This window comes from Rana temporaria, chromosome 6, assembly GCF_905171775.1.
Source record: "Rana temporaria chromosome 6, aRanTem1.1, whole genome shotgun sequence".
Classification (NCBI taxonomy): domain Eukaryota; kingdom Metazoa; phylum Chordata; class Amphibia; order Anura; family Ranidae; genus Rana; species Rana temporaria.
In genome coordinates, this window is record NC_053494.1 from 224,626,905 (window position 1) to 224,642,545 (window position 15,641).

Here is a 15,641-nt window from a genome sequence, read left to right on the forward strand (position 1 = left end):
TAGTAAAAAAAAAAATATGTCCCCGGATTTCATTTAAAAAAACCTGGTCACCTTAACCTAAAGCTACGTGAATACAATTGCTGGTGTTCTCATATTAATACCACAGTCAGAGATCTGCAAGTATTTTCACTTGGTGTACTGTGTCCTCTGCACAGTGTGCACCTAAAAGCTACGTGAATACAATTGCTGGTGTTCTCATATTAATACCACAGGCAGGGATCTACAAGTATTTTCACTTGGTGTACTATGTCCTTTGCACAGTGTGCACCTAAAGCTACGTGAATACAATTGCTGGTGTTCTCATATTAATACCACAGTCAGGGATCTGTAAGTATTTTTACTTGGTGTACTGTGTCCTCTGCACAGTGTGCACCTAAAAGCTACGTGAATACAATTGCTGGTGTTCTCATATTAATACCACAGGCAGGGATCTGCAAGTATTATCAGTATTTGTGCAGCTACATCTCCCTGCAGGCCATTAGTATGTCTGGAAGGACAACAAGGAGAGGCAGAGAGTCACGAGCTGATAAAAGAGGGCAAGCACGCACTGCGTCTAGAGGCAACAGTGCTGGTCGTGGACACGGTGCATCCTCATCAGCACGTGGCCCGTGGGACACGCTTGTCCTTTTTTCAGCAGCTGGCCGTGTTGAGCTGCAACATGCCGAACACTTGGTAGAGTGGATGACCAAGCCGTCCTCATCCTCTCTCACCCAGACTCAAGGTACTTTGGCAAAACAGCTGCCTACGTGGCCTCTTCCCTCTGCTCAATGGCATCAGTCACTCCTTCCCTAGCCCCACCATGTCCTCCTGAGGAGTCCCCCGAAATGTTTGACCACAGTGTTGGGTATATGCTGCAGGAGGATGCGCAGCGTTTTGAAGGCTCCGATGATGGTACCCAGCTAGAGGAAGGCAGTAACGTGAGCCCAGAGAGAGGGGGTGCCCAAGAAGGACAGCAATCTGGCAGTCATGTTCCCCCACCTGCAGCATACTGCCAGGTTTGCTAAAGTGATGAGGAGGGAAGGGATGATGAGGTCACTGACTCCACGTGGGTGCCTGATAGGAGAGAAGAGGAGGAGGAGGCACATCTCCAACGCGGCAGGATGCCCTCCAGGGGCCAGCTTAAGGGCAGCACACCGACTGCATCACACCGCTGAGCTCCACATGTGCAGGGCGTTATTCCAAAAGTTCGTTGGTGTGGGTCTTTGAGACAAGTGCATCAGATCGCACCGCTGCTATTTCTAACATATGTCGCAAGCGTATCTTGCGTGGCCAAAACATCACCCGCTTGGGCACCACATGCTTGACCAGACATATGTCGACCTGCCAGGCAAGCGTACCTCAAAGACCCACACCAAAGAACAAAGCAGACCTCCCCTTGCCCCTCATCAGCTGGGATCTCCAACCCAACTATACCCTCAGTCCTCTCTGAAGCCTGCACTGATGGGACTGAAGGTGTAGAATTAGGTGTGTCACAGCCAAGTACTTGCGGCAATCTACTATCGGTACACCGATGTCAGATTGTACCAGGCAAATTTCCCTGCCCCATCTGCTGCAGCGCCGAAAGAAGTTCTCTCCCAACCATCCACATGCCCAGTGGTTAAATGCTAGCTTAGCTAAATTGCTAGCACTTCGACTGCTGCCTTTTCAGTTGGTAGACTCTGCCCCCTTCCATGAGTTTGTAGAATGTGCGGTACCTCAGTGGCAGGTTCCCAAACACCACTATTTCTCACGCAAGGCCATTTCGTCTCTCTCCGGCATGTGGAAGGCAATGTCCATGCCTCACTGGACAGGGCGGTCCGCGGTAAGGTGTGTACGCAGGCAAAAAGATGCCATGCGGTGCTTGAGCTGGTGTGCTTGGGGGGACAGGAGCCACACTGCGGCAGAGGTTCTGTCAGCTCTGCAGGGGCAGGCTCAGAGGTGGTTGACGCCACGCCAGATTAAGCCAGAAATGGTGGTTTGCGACAATTACACTGTAACGGTCACCACCGTTTACGACCTTCCATCCCATCCACGACAGCTTATCGACACTCCAACCAACAGGACCCGATCCATAGGAATTCCCCCCAGACACGAGACACACAGCTCTGTGCTTCTGGTTTCAAATGTAATGACAACTTTAATGGTTTCTTTCAGTCTTATATACAGTACAAGGCATTAAAGGAACAATCAACTCCCCACCCACACATCACACAATGATCTCCTTCCAATCCACATCCCCAGACAGACGCTCTGTCTCCGACAAGTACATTCCACACATAAACAGTTTTTAACATACATAATTAGAGGTCTGGGAGCAGACCTGGATTAACACCTTTACACAAGGACAATGAAATGTCTTCCAGGCCCTGACTCAATTAGCATGTCACTAGTCAGGGCTAATCATAGAAAAGAGTCAGTATTGACTGGTTGGGTCGCAATATCCTTTACAGACATTTAAAGAATATATGGTAGATTACTGTCCATGTTAAAACAATCCAATATATGTCTCTTTATTTCCTGGCTCAACCTGTGCCCAAAAGTGACTCCTGTTACATGGCTCCCTCCTTGTGGAACACTCCGGCAGACCCGGCTTGATCCTTTTCGGGTCAACTTGGGGATGTCCGGAACTAGGAGGCCGGGATGACGTCTGTTTGCTGGGATAAACCATCAGCATTGCCATTTGGCTTACCAGGTCGGTAGCTGATGGTGAAGGTGAATAATGGAATTCAGTTCTGGAACAGTCACTTGTTTTGCTCTCTCAATGGCTCCCAAAACCTGTTGCTGATGCTCTTGGGACAGATAAGGCACCTCCTGGATGCAAATCCCATTTAATCTTTTGACAATTTCAGCCTGTTTGTGCATTTCAATGTTCAGGCCACGGGACATCTCATAATACATGACATAGTGTCGTTTCATCTCTGATTTCTCACTGGCCAACTTGTCACATTCCGATTTTAGACTGATATTGTGCCGGATCTACAGTACATGTCGGGGAAGGTAGTCTTACCCGGGTCTCAGCCGCAAGCGAGTTGGTTCCAGCAACGCGGGTTGGGGCACAGGTAGTCACTGTGTGGGCTTCAGCGGGACACATCTGGGCGTACGCAAAAACAAGGGGGGCCAAATCATTCCCCAGTAGTACATCTGCTGGCAAATCCTTCATCACCCCCACATTCCCATGTCCCAAACCAACCCCCCAATCCAGGTGAACCCGGGCAATGGGTAGCCGGAAGACGGTGCCTCCCGCTACTCTTACGGCTACGGTGTCTCCGGTGTGCTGGCTCTCTGGGATGAGTTTCTTCTGTAGCAGTGTCATCGTGGCCCCAGTATCACGTAGCCCATTGGCTACCTTTCCATTGACCCAGACAGTCTGCCTGTGTTGCTGCCTGTTGTCCTGGTTAGCTGCTTGTATCGGATCTGCCTCGTGCAGAACTCCCCAATGTTCTTCCTCCTCAACGCAGTGGGCTGCAGGCATGGATGTGTGGGGGTTCCCCCTTTCTGGCTGTCTCCATGACTGTGACTGCCTGGGTGGATTCAATGGACAGTCTAGCTTTCTGTGTCCTAGCTGTTTACACCCAAAACACCTGATGGGCTGTGAGTAGTCCTGGGAGTTGAACCTAGGCTTCTGAGGATAAGTGGCCGCTGGAGGTGGTGTTGTAGGACGGTCCGACTGGGGTTTGTAGGCAATTGCCAGCGGGGGTGCCGCTGATCGATAATCCACCCGAGCTGTGGTCTTGACCACAGAGTTGTCCAGTTTGCGGGCGTCTGTGTATTTGTCTGCCAGGCGAGCTGCTTCAGACAAGGAGAAAGGGTTTCTGTCCCGGACCCATTCTCTGACTTCCCGGGACAGTTTGTCAAAGAAGTGCTCCAGCAGGAACACCTGCAGCACCTCTTCCCCGGATTCTGCTTGGCATCCATCGACCCAGTTGGATGCTGTGCGGTGTAGGCGGCATGCCCACTCGGTATATGAGTCTCCAGTCTGCTTGCTCGTCTCTCGGAACCGCCTCTGGTGTGACGGCATACCTGGCCAAAAGTGCTTCTTTTACCAGTCCATAGTTCATAATATCCTTGTCTGGGATGGCCCTGAACACTTCACTGGCCCGGCCGGACAATTTCCCAAACAAAATGGTAACCCATTCCTCTGTGGGCACCCGGTGTAGGGCACATTGCCGTTCCAAATCAGCAAGGTACCCATCAATCTCCCCTTCAGTTTCAATGAAGTTCTTAAAAGCAGCCAAATGTATCTTTCTCCTTTCAGTTGGTGCTGCTGTGACTTCTGCTGCTGCAGAACGTCTTTGCCTTAGCCAATTTGCGTCCACAGCAGCTATAACTCGGTCTATGATCTCTGGACCATAGTGTGCCAGCCTTAGTTTGACAGCCCGATCAAAACTTTCCTCCTCCGGGGTCCTGTCTGTTACGCTGGGCCTTTCCGTTAAGCTGGGTCTTTCCGCTCCATCCATTTGGACAAGTTCTGTGATCACGTCCATCTTCTTATGGTTGCTGGCTGGTCTGCCACGGTTCTCCAGTAGTCCTTGTAGCTGTCCTTTAAGCGATGGAATTATCCCGCTGCTAGCCAGCAATGTAAACGGTCACCACCGTTTACGACCTTCCATCCCATCCACGACAGCTTATCGACACTCCAACCAACAGGAACCGATCCATTCCATAAGAATTCCGCCCAGACACGAGACACACAGCTCTGTGCTTCTGGTTTCAAATGTAATGACAACTTTAATGGTTTCATTCAGTCTTATATACAGTACAAGGCATTAAAGGAACAATCAACTCCCCACCCACACATCACACAATGATCTCCTTCCAATCCACATCCCAGACAGACGCTCTGTCTCCAACAAGTACATTCCACACATAAACAGTATTTAGCATACATAATTAGAGGTCTGGGAGCAGACCTGGATTAACACCTTTACACAAGGACAATGAAATGTCTTCCAGGCCCTGACTCAATTAGCATGTCACTAGTCAGGGCTAATCATAGAAAAGAGTCAGTATTGACTGGTTGGGTCACAATATCCTTTACAGACATTTAAAGAATATATGGTAGATTACTGTCCATGTTAAAACAATCCAATATATGTCTCTATTTCCTGGCTCAACCTGTGCCCAAAAGTGACTCCTGTTACATGCACCAACCTCCTCTCCGCCCTCCGACAGGGACAACTGACCCATGTGCCCTGTTTTGCTCACGTCGTTAACTTGGTGGTGCAGCAGTTCTTGGGCAGGTACCCGGGCTTACAGGATGTCCTGAAGCAGGCCAGGAAATTCTGTGTGCATTTCCGATGGTCATATAATGCCAGTGCTCGGCTGGCTGACCTCCAAAAGGAATACAACCTGCCCAAGAACTGCTTAATCTGTGACATGCCCCCCAGATGGAACTCTACGTTGGCCATGCTGCAGCAGCTGCACATGCAGCAGAGGGCCATCAATGAGTATCTGTGCCAATATGGCACCAGGACAGGGTCAGGGGAGCTTGGTTTTTTTCCCCACACCAGTAGGCCATGATCAGGGATGCATGCACTGTCCTGTCACCATTTGAGGAGGCCACAGGGATGGTGATCAGTGACAGTGCATGCATCAGTGAGACTGTCCCTCTTATCCACCTGTTGGAGCACACGCTGCATTTAATAATGGACAGGGCACTTGAGGCAGAACAGAGGGAGGAAGAGGACTTCCTTTCCTCTCAAGGCCCCCTTTATCCAGACAGTGGTCCTGTTTGCCCGCCTATCACACATGAAGAGGACGAGGAGGAGGATTGTGTCAGCATGGAGGTGGAGCCTAGCACTCAGCATCAGCCTTCAAGGGATCAATTACAGTCCCAAGAAACCCATGGACTTGTACGTGGCTGGGACGAGGTGGCTGCGGATCATGTCGTCCTCAGTGACCCAGAGGACTCCAGACCGAATGCCTCAGCAAACCTACGCTGTATGGCCTCCTTGATCCTGCAAAGCCTGCGGAAGGATCCTCGTATTTGTGGTATCAAGGAGAGGGATCATTACTGGCTGGCAACTCTCCTTGATCCATGTTACAAGAGTAAGGTTGCAGAGCTTATCTTGCCGTCGCAGAGGGAGCAGAAAATGAAACATCTTTGGGAGGCCTTGCAGAAAGGTCTGTGCAACGCGTTCCCAGAGACTGGGGGGTTACAAAATCCTGGTCCTGGACAACGTGTTGCTGAGACTTCGGTCAGTCAAAGAAGGAGCGGTGGAGAAGGTGGCCGTCTGACCGATGCATTCAGACAATTTTTTAGTCCGCAGCCCCAAGGTATGACCGGTTCCAGCAATCATTGCCAGCGTCTGTTTTACATGGTGCGGGAATACCTAGGGGCAAGATCAGACTTGGACACCTTTCCCACCGAAAATCCTCTGGCTTGCTGGGTCTTGAGGATGGATCACTGGCCAGAGCTTGCACAGTACGCAATTGAGCTACTGGCCTGCCCTGCATCCAGTGTTCTTTCGGAACGCACATTCAGTGCTGCTGGAGGCTTTGTAACCGATCACAGGGTGCGCCTCTCCACCGACTCGGTCGATCGACTGACCTTCATAAAAATTAATCAGGCTTGGATCACCACCAGCTACCAAGCACCTGATGCTGATGTAGATGAATATTTTTTTTTTGAAATGTCAGATCCCTTCAAGACTTCCTATGCTGATGTTGAGTTACTATCCTGTCATGCTGAGTGACTATCCTTTTCCTCCTCAATGATCATGCTGATAGCTTGTAAGAAATGTTTTGGCTTTGGGCACCGCCACCAGTGTCTAAGGCCCAATTTTTCTGCCCCTGTTTACAATTTTTGATGCAATACATTGCAGCAGGGCTCATTCCTGCGCTCCAACTAGAGTATCTGTGAGTGCTCGCTGTGTTGTGGAACCAGTGCCTAAGGCCCAATTTTTCTGCCCCGTTCAACAGGGGCGTGTAATTACAATTCTTGATCTAATAGTTCACAGCAGGGCGTTCCAGCGCCCACCAAGACTAACTGTGAGGGCTTACAGTGTTGTGGCAACACCAACACCTAGGGCCCAAATTTCTGCAGAGTATATACGGCAGGCCCCTACTTTCAAACATCCAACTTACAAACGACTCCTACTTGCAAACGGAAGGAGACAACAGGAAGTGAGAGGAAATCTACCCCTAGGAAGGGAAATGCTCTTCTGTAAGAGGTGTCTCCTGTCCACTGATGCTTTATCACCATCCTTGTTTCACTAAAAAACCCACATTTTCTAAAAAATAATTTGTCATTGGGACAGAAAGTGAGGTGCAATCTTCTGAACAGATGCACACAGACAGCAAAACAAATTTTTACAGGGGTGATAACCCTTCTCTATGTTTTCGGAAAAGCTTAAAAATAGATTTTTTGGCTGGAGCTACACTTTAAAAAAGTACCTGTTCAAAATTACAAACAGATTCTACTTAACAACAAACCTACAGTCCCTGTCTTGTTTGCACCGCCTATATACTGCTGTTCAAAGTATATAGGGCCAAAGGGGCTTGTAATGACCTGGGGGAGGGGGGCAGGGAAACCCATGCTATTTTTCTCACTGATTTTCATCCATATTGCAGGGACTAGACATTACAATAAAGCCGCAAGCAGTTTTAAATGACTTTTTTCCCTATATAAATGTCATTGTGTGCAGGGACAGTTCTAAACACGTGCCACTTCACAGGCATACTATAGACACCCAGCAGGTACGATATTTAAAGGAATTTTTAAAAAATAATGTTTTCACTTTAAGCATCATTAAAATCACTGCTCCCAGAAAAACAGACGTTTTTAACGCTTTTTTTGCATTCATACATGTTCCCTGGGGCAAGAACCGGGTCCCCAAACCTGTTTTTCGACAATAACTTGCATATTAGCACTTAAAATAAAACTTTTGATTTCAAACATTCGAGTCCCATAGACTTCAATTGGGTTCTAAAGTTCGCGTGAACGTTCGGTTCGTCGAAGGTTCTGATGCGAACCGAACCGGGCCGGGGGGTGTTCGGCTCATCCCTAGTCATGAACTTTGTACTGGATGTCCCTTAATACCGACCACCAGAGTCATCTACGTTCTCATCTATCAGGACCAGCTCCATCTACGCTGCCAGCAGACAACGTCATACTCACCATCACTCTTCTCCATGACTTCCTTCTGACACGTGTCCTGGACATTGACTGTACAGTTGACAATGAATTCTGGGGCTGAGCAGTCATCTCGCTGGAATTCTTCACACTGGTAGCACTGGATCTGCAGAGCCAGGCCTACAAGAAAGAGACAGACAAGAGAAATATGGTGAGACCAGATGAAGGTAATCTTAAAGATGAAGCGTCTTATGCCGCGTACACACGATCGTTTTTCGACATGAAAGAAAACAAAGTTTTTCCAACTTCATCATTAAAAAGAGGTTGCCCACACACCATCGTTTTTTAAAAACGCTCTAGCAAAGCGTGGTGACGTACAGCATGTACGACGGCACTATGAAGGGGAGGTTCCATGCGGATGGCGCCACCCTTGGGGCTGCTTTAGCTGATTCCGTGTTAGTAAAAGACGATTTGCGCTTTTCTGTCTGTTACAGCGTGATGAATGTGCGATCTCCATTATGAATGCTAGTTTTACCAGAACGAGCGCTCCTGTCTCATAACTTTCTTCTGAGCATGCGCGGATTTTTAACGTCGTTTTAGCCCACGCACGATCAAATGCAGCATGCTCGAAAAAAAATGTTGTCGTTTTTCAGAAGCCGAAAAATGATGTGAAGCCCACACACCATCATTTTAAAGTACATTTTTTTAAAACAACGTTTTTTTCATGCCGAAAAATGATGGTGTGTACGCGGCATTATAGTGGAAAAAAAACCTTCTGATGGTGAGAAGAGCTTTTAATGGTGGATAGTGAATAGTGATGAGCTGCACTGCCCTGGGTTTGGTCTGAGTGATATTCATTGAACTTCAACAAAGCTTGGATGTCGAACCCAAATCCCAATGAAATCGAGAGGTACCGAATCTGTCAAATAAAAAAATGACCATTTTCTGGGCTAAAAGTCAGAAGTGTGTGAGAAATAGCATGGAGATTTGTGCTGCCCTCGGGAACATGTTGTTATCAACATTCCATTTGGCAGAAGCCGTGATTTTTAAATGCTTAAAGTGAACCATTAGAAGTCCCCATACCTGGGGGGATCCTTATCCTGCCTGTGAAGGGGTATGTCTGATGTGCAGAAAGTGCTGCAGCAGCGCTAACATTTGTGTAGCACTACCCCCATAGGAGCCGCACATTTCAGGGTTCCCCACTGCTGCACAGCCAGGCACACAGCACTTCCTTCTTTCCAGACACAGAAAACAGTCTTTTGGTTTTTGTTGTTGTGACGGTATTAGAATGATATCCCCGTCAAAGTCTTCCCTTCTTCCCATAAAGATAATCACCCAATATTCCACAAGGGGGAATATTCCTGGAGTCGCCCCAATAAGCCACACATGCCAAGCTTACTGCTGGAACAACACAGACTTTAATGGTTTTCTTCTAAGCTTTTTATATAGTCCAAGACATTAAAGCAACAATGAGATCTCCACCCCCCCTAATCACACACTAAGGCTAATTACTAAAACATTCCAGACAGGTCGGCACCGACCGATAATTATCATGTCTAATCACTGCACATTCCTTAAACAGCATAACAACAAACCACCTTCACACACTGAGTTTCCTAGGCAGACGTTTCGTCCCTGCATGCAGCTTGACACCTATTAACACCTCTGAGCATCAATAGGTTTTTAGACAGTGTTATCACACAATTAAAGGCCTTTCAAAAGCTAGCCTTATTTAACATATGAACAGTCTTCACAGAGAGATGAATCACACATGAAAACACCTGTTACCTCTAACCCACAGCATTAAATTAGCAGGGAGAATTAACTGAAGCATATATAGGCAATTGCATCACAATGGCCCCCCTTTTTCTCCCTGCTCCGGCAAACCCGGTTGGACCTTCCCTGGTCCAGTAGGGTTGACGGGTTCAGAGCTTTTAGTCCGAGGTTAACTCCGTTTGGCGTAACTGACCTCCCTTGGCAACAGCTTCCGACTCAGGTATGTCACCGGGTCGTCAGATCACACGCCGGTCAGTCCCCAAGTCTTTGTGCGATCTGCAGAGTCACCAGAAGTCAGTGTGAAGACGGCGAATGGGTCTGTGCACCGCCATCTAGGTGTCCCGCTATGGGAGGGGGCAGGTTATGGCTCTGAAGTGACAATCACAGGAGATTCATAAAAAGAAAAAGTAATATTTGTTGAAATGCTGTAGTACTGGTGCTCAGAGTCCGGGGGGGGGGGGGGATCAGTGCCCCATAGGGTCAGCCACCCTCTGCTCCCTCCGCAGCCGCCGGTTCTCCTCTTTGAGCTTCTCCAGCTCCATCTCCAGTTCATGGAGCCTGGGGGGGTCAGCCCGCTGTGACCTCAGGTGGTTGTTCTCCTCCTCCATGCGGCTTATGCACTCCTCCAGCTCTATGTACTCACGAATCAGATCCTGCTTGCTTATGTCCTGCAGGCTCTCCACGTGGTCCTTCATCATCAGGAACTGGGTGGTGGTGTAAGGTGCCACCGGTGGGCCCTTGGCGAACATCTCAGCCCGCATCTGGGACGCCCGCTGCGACTCCCTCTCCTCCAGTCGCTTCTTCTCCTCCCAGGTCAGCTTGTTATACGGCTTCCAGGACCTCTTCTTCTTGGGGGGTAGCCGGCGGTGCCTCTTTCTGCCCAGCTCCCTCCAAGGCCCCTCCGGCTCATGGCTGTCACCCATGACCAGCTGACAATGGTGTTCCCTGTTGTCCGTAATAACAGATTGTACCGTGAGGACTTCGTAAAGGGTGTCCAATGGTTCTTCCTGACCCAGCTCCTGGGGATCCCAAGCCGAGTCTACACAATGGGCTGCTGCTGGTGGGCGGTACCAAGGTTGAGACCAATTTGACCTGGTGTTGTCATTCATGGGGCAATTCTGCTTGAAGTGACCCAGCTGTTTGCACCGGAAGCAGCGTTGTTCGTTGTCCTCCTGGCGTGGGTAGCGAGGGCTAGATGTCACCGGTCTGTTAGGAGGTTGGTATCTAGCGGTTGGTGGGTGTGAGGGCACCGTTGGTCGTGGAGGTTGTACCTGTGGTGTGACCTGGTTCGTCTTGCGAGTTTCCGCATATTCATCCGCCAACTTAGCGGCCTCTGGTAGAGTCATGGGCCTGCGATCTCTCACCCAGTCTTTGACGTCCGTCTGGATGTGATTGTAAAATTGCTCCAGGAGCATTAGTTGCAAAATGTCCTCTGCGGTGGTGGCCTGGCTGCTGTTAACCCAGTTAGAGGCCGACAGGGATAACTGGCATGCCCATTCCGCGTAAGAGTCTTTTGTGGTTTTGCGTGAGTCCCTGAACTTCTGTCGGTGGGACTCTGGGGTTACTGTATAACGAGCCAGGAGCACTTCTTTAACCCGGGCGTAGCTATGGATAATCCTGATCTGGCACGGTCCGGAAAGCATCAGAAGCTTTGCCTGACAGTTTGCCTGACAATATTGCAACCCACTCTCCTCTAGCTATTCGGTGCAGGTTACATTGTCGCTCAAAGTCTGCCAGGTAGTTATCAATTTCACAGTCCTTTTCATCAAAATCTTTAAAAAGGCTAAACGGAATCTTCCTTGCGTCTGCTGTGCTGTACTCACTGTTTGGAGAATGTGCGGCTGCTTGTCGGACTGCTGCCAGTTTTAACTGTAGTTCTGCGTCTCTTATTTGTTTATCCTTCTGTAGTTCTGCGTCTCTTATTTGTTTAGCCTCCTTCGCTAACAGGTCCATCACTTTCAGCACCACATCCGCTGTTGGGTTCGGACCGAACCATGCTAGCTTCTCTCTCATTAGCTTGTTGGCTGGTGATTCCTCTTCCTGAATCACTGGTGTCTCCATCTCTTGTACTGCTGGCATTGCTGCAATCCCGTCCTCCTGGTCTATCTCCAATAATTCTGCTATGATGACCCGCTTGGTTTTGTTGCTAGCAATCCTTCCACGAACTTCCAGTAGTTCTTCCAGTGTCTGCTTGGAATCCGGGTGTGAAGGGGAATAGAAGGGAAAATCCCGCTGCTGCCAACCATTTGTGACGGTATTAGAATGATAGCCCCGTCAAAGTCTTCCCTTCTTCCCATAAAGATAATCACCCAATATTCCACAAGGGGGAATATTCCTGGAGTCGCCCCAATAAGCCACACATGCCAAGCTTACTGCTGGAACAACACACTTTTCTTCTCAGCTTTTTATACAGTCCAAGACATTAAAGCAACAATGAGATCTCCACACCCCTAATCACACACCAAGGCTAATTACTAAAACATTCTAGACAGGTCGGCACCGACCGATAATTATCATGTCTAATCACTGCACATTCCTTAAACAGCATAACAACAAACCACCTTCACACACTTAAGTTTCCTAGGCAGACGTTTCGTCCCTGCATGCAGCTTGACACCTATTAACACCTCTGAGCATCAATAGGTTTTTAGACAGTGTTATCACACAATTAAAGGCCTTTCAAAAGCTAGCCTTATTTAACATATGAACAGTCTTCACAGAGAGATGAGTCACACATGAAAACACCTGTTACCTCTAACCCACAGCATTAAATTAGCAGGGAGAATTAACTGAAGCATATATAGGCAATTGCATCACAGTTCTTATTAGGGGGTCATAACTTGGAAGGGGTAGGGATTTTGGGATGCCCAACTTGAAAAATGTCCAACAAACAGAACCAGGGACATCTTCCTCCCTATTTACAGCTTCTTCTTCCTGCACAACACTTGACTCTTTGCATCGCTTTGCTGGGTCCCGTCTTTCTGGGAACTAACAGTCTCTCGTTAGATCAATAGCCCCTTACAGGCAGGAACTCTCTGTCCCTTGTGGAAAATAGCACATGTGGAGAGAACTGCATCCTGTATCACCTTTCGCTTCCTTGTAGACACTGGTCCCAACTCTACTTCCCACAGAAATGCCAGCCCACTCGGCTGCCACTTCCCCAGCCCACCCGGCCACCTCCTCTTCCCAGTCTATCCAACTGACACACTGGAGATCTCTCAGGGCAAGGTTAGATGACGACTTGGCACACCGCTGTCTTCAAGAGAGCACTTCTACAGATGGCAGTCTGTGCCTGCACCATGCTAATCTACTCACTATCTCTCCTTGCTCTCTCTGCATAGGGTCTCTTCAGCTGCCTGCTGTGGTGGGATCCTCTCAGGCCAGCCCAAAGTAAATCCCCTCCCCTGCAGGGGTTCCTCAAGGGCCACCAACAGCACTTAGTTCCTTACTAGGCCCACTTCAAGGCAACCCCTCCTGGCTTTCACTCACTAACTTCCAGAATGTTCCCCAACATTCTAGAAACAGGGGGAAGCACCAGAGAGCTGCCAGGATAAGTCATCCAGCCCTGACCTCTAATAACCCTGACCCAGGTTCAGTGACTCAGGTTTATCCCTGGGCCAGGCTATAATTTGCCTACTCTATACTAGTAATACACACTAGAGGGTGATACATTTGCAAAGGAAGAACGTTTTAAAATTGCTGGCAAATAACATTTTATTCCCGGCCTCTTTAAAAAAAACTACAAAGAAAAAAACAACAGTACTTAGTACCTTAGACAGGTACGTTGCTCTTTTTAATAAGCTGACAATGGATGTCATTTGCTGTATGATTGTTTGCAAATGTCACTTTTGCTGTAACAGATTTTAAAGGGAACTGCATGCAAAACAAAACAAAGAAAAAAGTTCCCCATAAAATGCAGACCCCCTAATCCGAACATGCAGCCTGGCCTGAACCATTCCATACTCTCAACATGATGGGGGGGTGCACATTGGCCCCTGAATGATGAGGACAAAGGCCTTGACCCCACAACCCTGGCTGATGGTATGCAGGGGGGGGGGGGCTTATCAGAATCTAGAAGTCCCTTAATAATAAAGAGGCTGCCAGTTCGTGCCTTCCCCTCACATGGCTGGTTTTGAGGTACACACCCCTAATCATTCACCCAAACAATTGGGCACAGACCTCCTCTGTCTTCTAGGTGGAACACTCCTGACTCCTGGACACAGACCTCCTCTGGATTCTAAGTGGAGTCATCCTGACTCCTGGACATAGACCTCCCCTGTCTCCTAGGTGGAAAACTCCTGATTCCTGGACAGAGACCTCCTCTATCTCCTAGGTGGAACACTCCCGACTCATGGGCACAGACCTCCTCTGGATTCTAGGTGGAGTGATCCTGACTCCTGGACATAGACCTCCTCTGGATTCTAGGTGGAGTCATCCTGACTCCTGGACATAGACCTCCCCTGTCTCCTAGGTGGAAAACTCCTGGGCACAGACCTCCTGTCTCCTAGGTGGAACACTCCTGGGCACAGACCCCCTCTGTCTTCTAGATTTCTGGTAGTGGTGTTGAAGTCGGTGATGGTGGATTTCTGGTGGTGGTGATGTTGAAGTCGGTGATGGTGGATTTCTGGTGGTGGTGTTGTTGAAGTCGGTGATGGTGGATTTCTGGTAGTGGTGTTGTTGGAGTCGGTGATGGTGGATTTCTGGTAGTGGTGTTGTTGGAGTCGGTGATGGTGGATTTCTGGTAGTGGTGTTGTTGGAGTCGGTGATGGTGGATTTCAGGTGGTGTTGTTGGAGTCGGTGATGGTGGTTTTCTGGTAGTGGTGTTGTTGGAGTCGGTGATGGTGGATTTCTGGTGGTGGTGTTGAAGTCGGTGATGGTGGATTTCTGGTAGTGGTGTTGTTGAAGTCGGTGATGGTGGATTTCTGGTGGTGGTGTTGTTGGAGTCGGTGATGGTGGATTTCTGGTAGTGGTGTTGTTGGAGTCGGTGATGGTGGATTTCTGGTAGTGGTGTTGTTGGAGTCGGTGATGGTGGATTTCTGGTAGTGGTGTTGTTGGAGTCGGTGATGGTGGATTTCTGGTAGTGGTGTTGTTGGAGTCGGTGATGGTGGATTTCTGGTAGTGGTGTTGTTGGAGTCGGTGATGGTGGATTTCTGGTAGTGGTGTTGTTGGAGTCAGTGATGGTGGATTTCAGGTGGTGTTGTTGGAGTCGGTGATGGTGGATTTCTGGTGGTGGTGTTGAAGTCGGTGATGGTGGATTTCTGGTAGTGGTGTTGTTGAAGTCGGTGATGGTGGATTTCTGGTGGTGGTGTTGTTGGAGTCGGTGATGGTGGATTTCTGGTAGTGGTGTTGTTGGAGTCGGTGATGGTGGATTTCTGGTAGTGGTGTTGTTGGAGTCGGTGATGGTGGATTTCTGGTAGTGGTGTTGTTGGAGTCGGTGATGGTGGATTTCTGGTAGTGGTGTTGTTGAAGTCGGTGATGGTGGATTTCTGGTAGTGGTGTTGTTGGAGTCGGTGATGGTGGATTTCTGGTAGTGGTGTTGTTGGAGTCGGTGATGGTGGATTTCTGGTAGTGGTGTTGAAGTCGGTGATGGTGGATTTCTGGTAGTGGTGGTGATGAAGTCGGTGATGGTGGATTTCTGGTGGTGGTGATGAAGTCGGTGATGGTGGATTTCTGGTAGTGGTGTTGAAGTCGGCGATGGTGGATTTCTGGTCGTGGTGATGAAGTCGGTGATGGTGGATTTCTGGTGGTGGTGTTGAAGTCGGTGATGGTGGATTTCTGGTGGTGGTGTTGAAGTCGGTGATGGTGGATTTCT

At 48.9% G+C, this 15,641-nt stretch overlaps 1 protein-coding gene across 1 annotated transcript in view; it reads right to left on the reverse strand.

Moving 5' to 3' along the window:
• Positions 1-15,641, reverse strand: part of LYPD1 (LY6/PLAUR domain containing 1) — an 89,137-nt gene that overhangs the window by 50,666 nt on the left and 22,830 nt on the right. Inside the window, exon 2 of the mRNA XM_040358379.1 lies at positions 8,099-8,233. Within this exon, the coding sequence (XP_040214313.1) occupies positions 8,099-8,233 (135 nt within the window). The remainder of the gene's footprint in view (positions 1-8,098; positions 8,234-15,641) is intronic.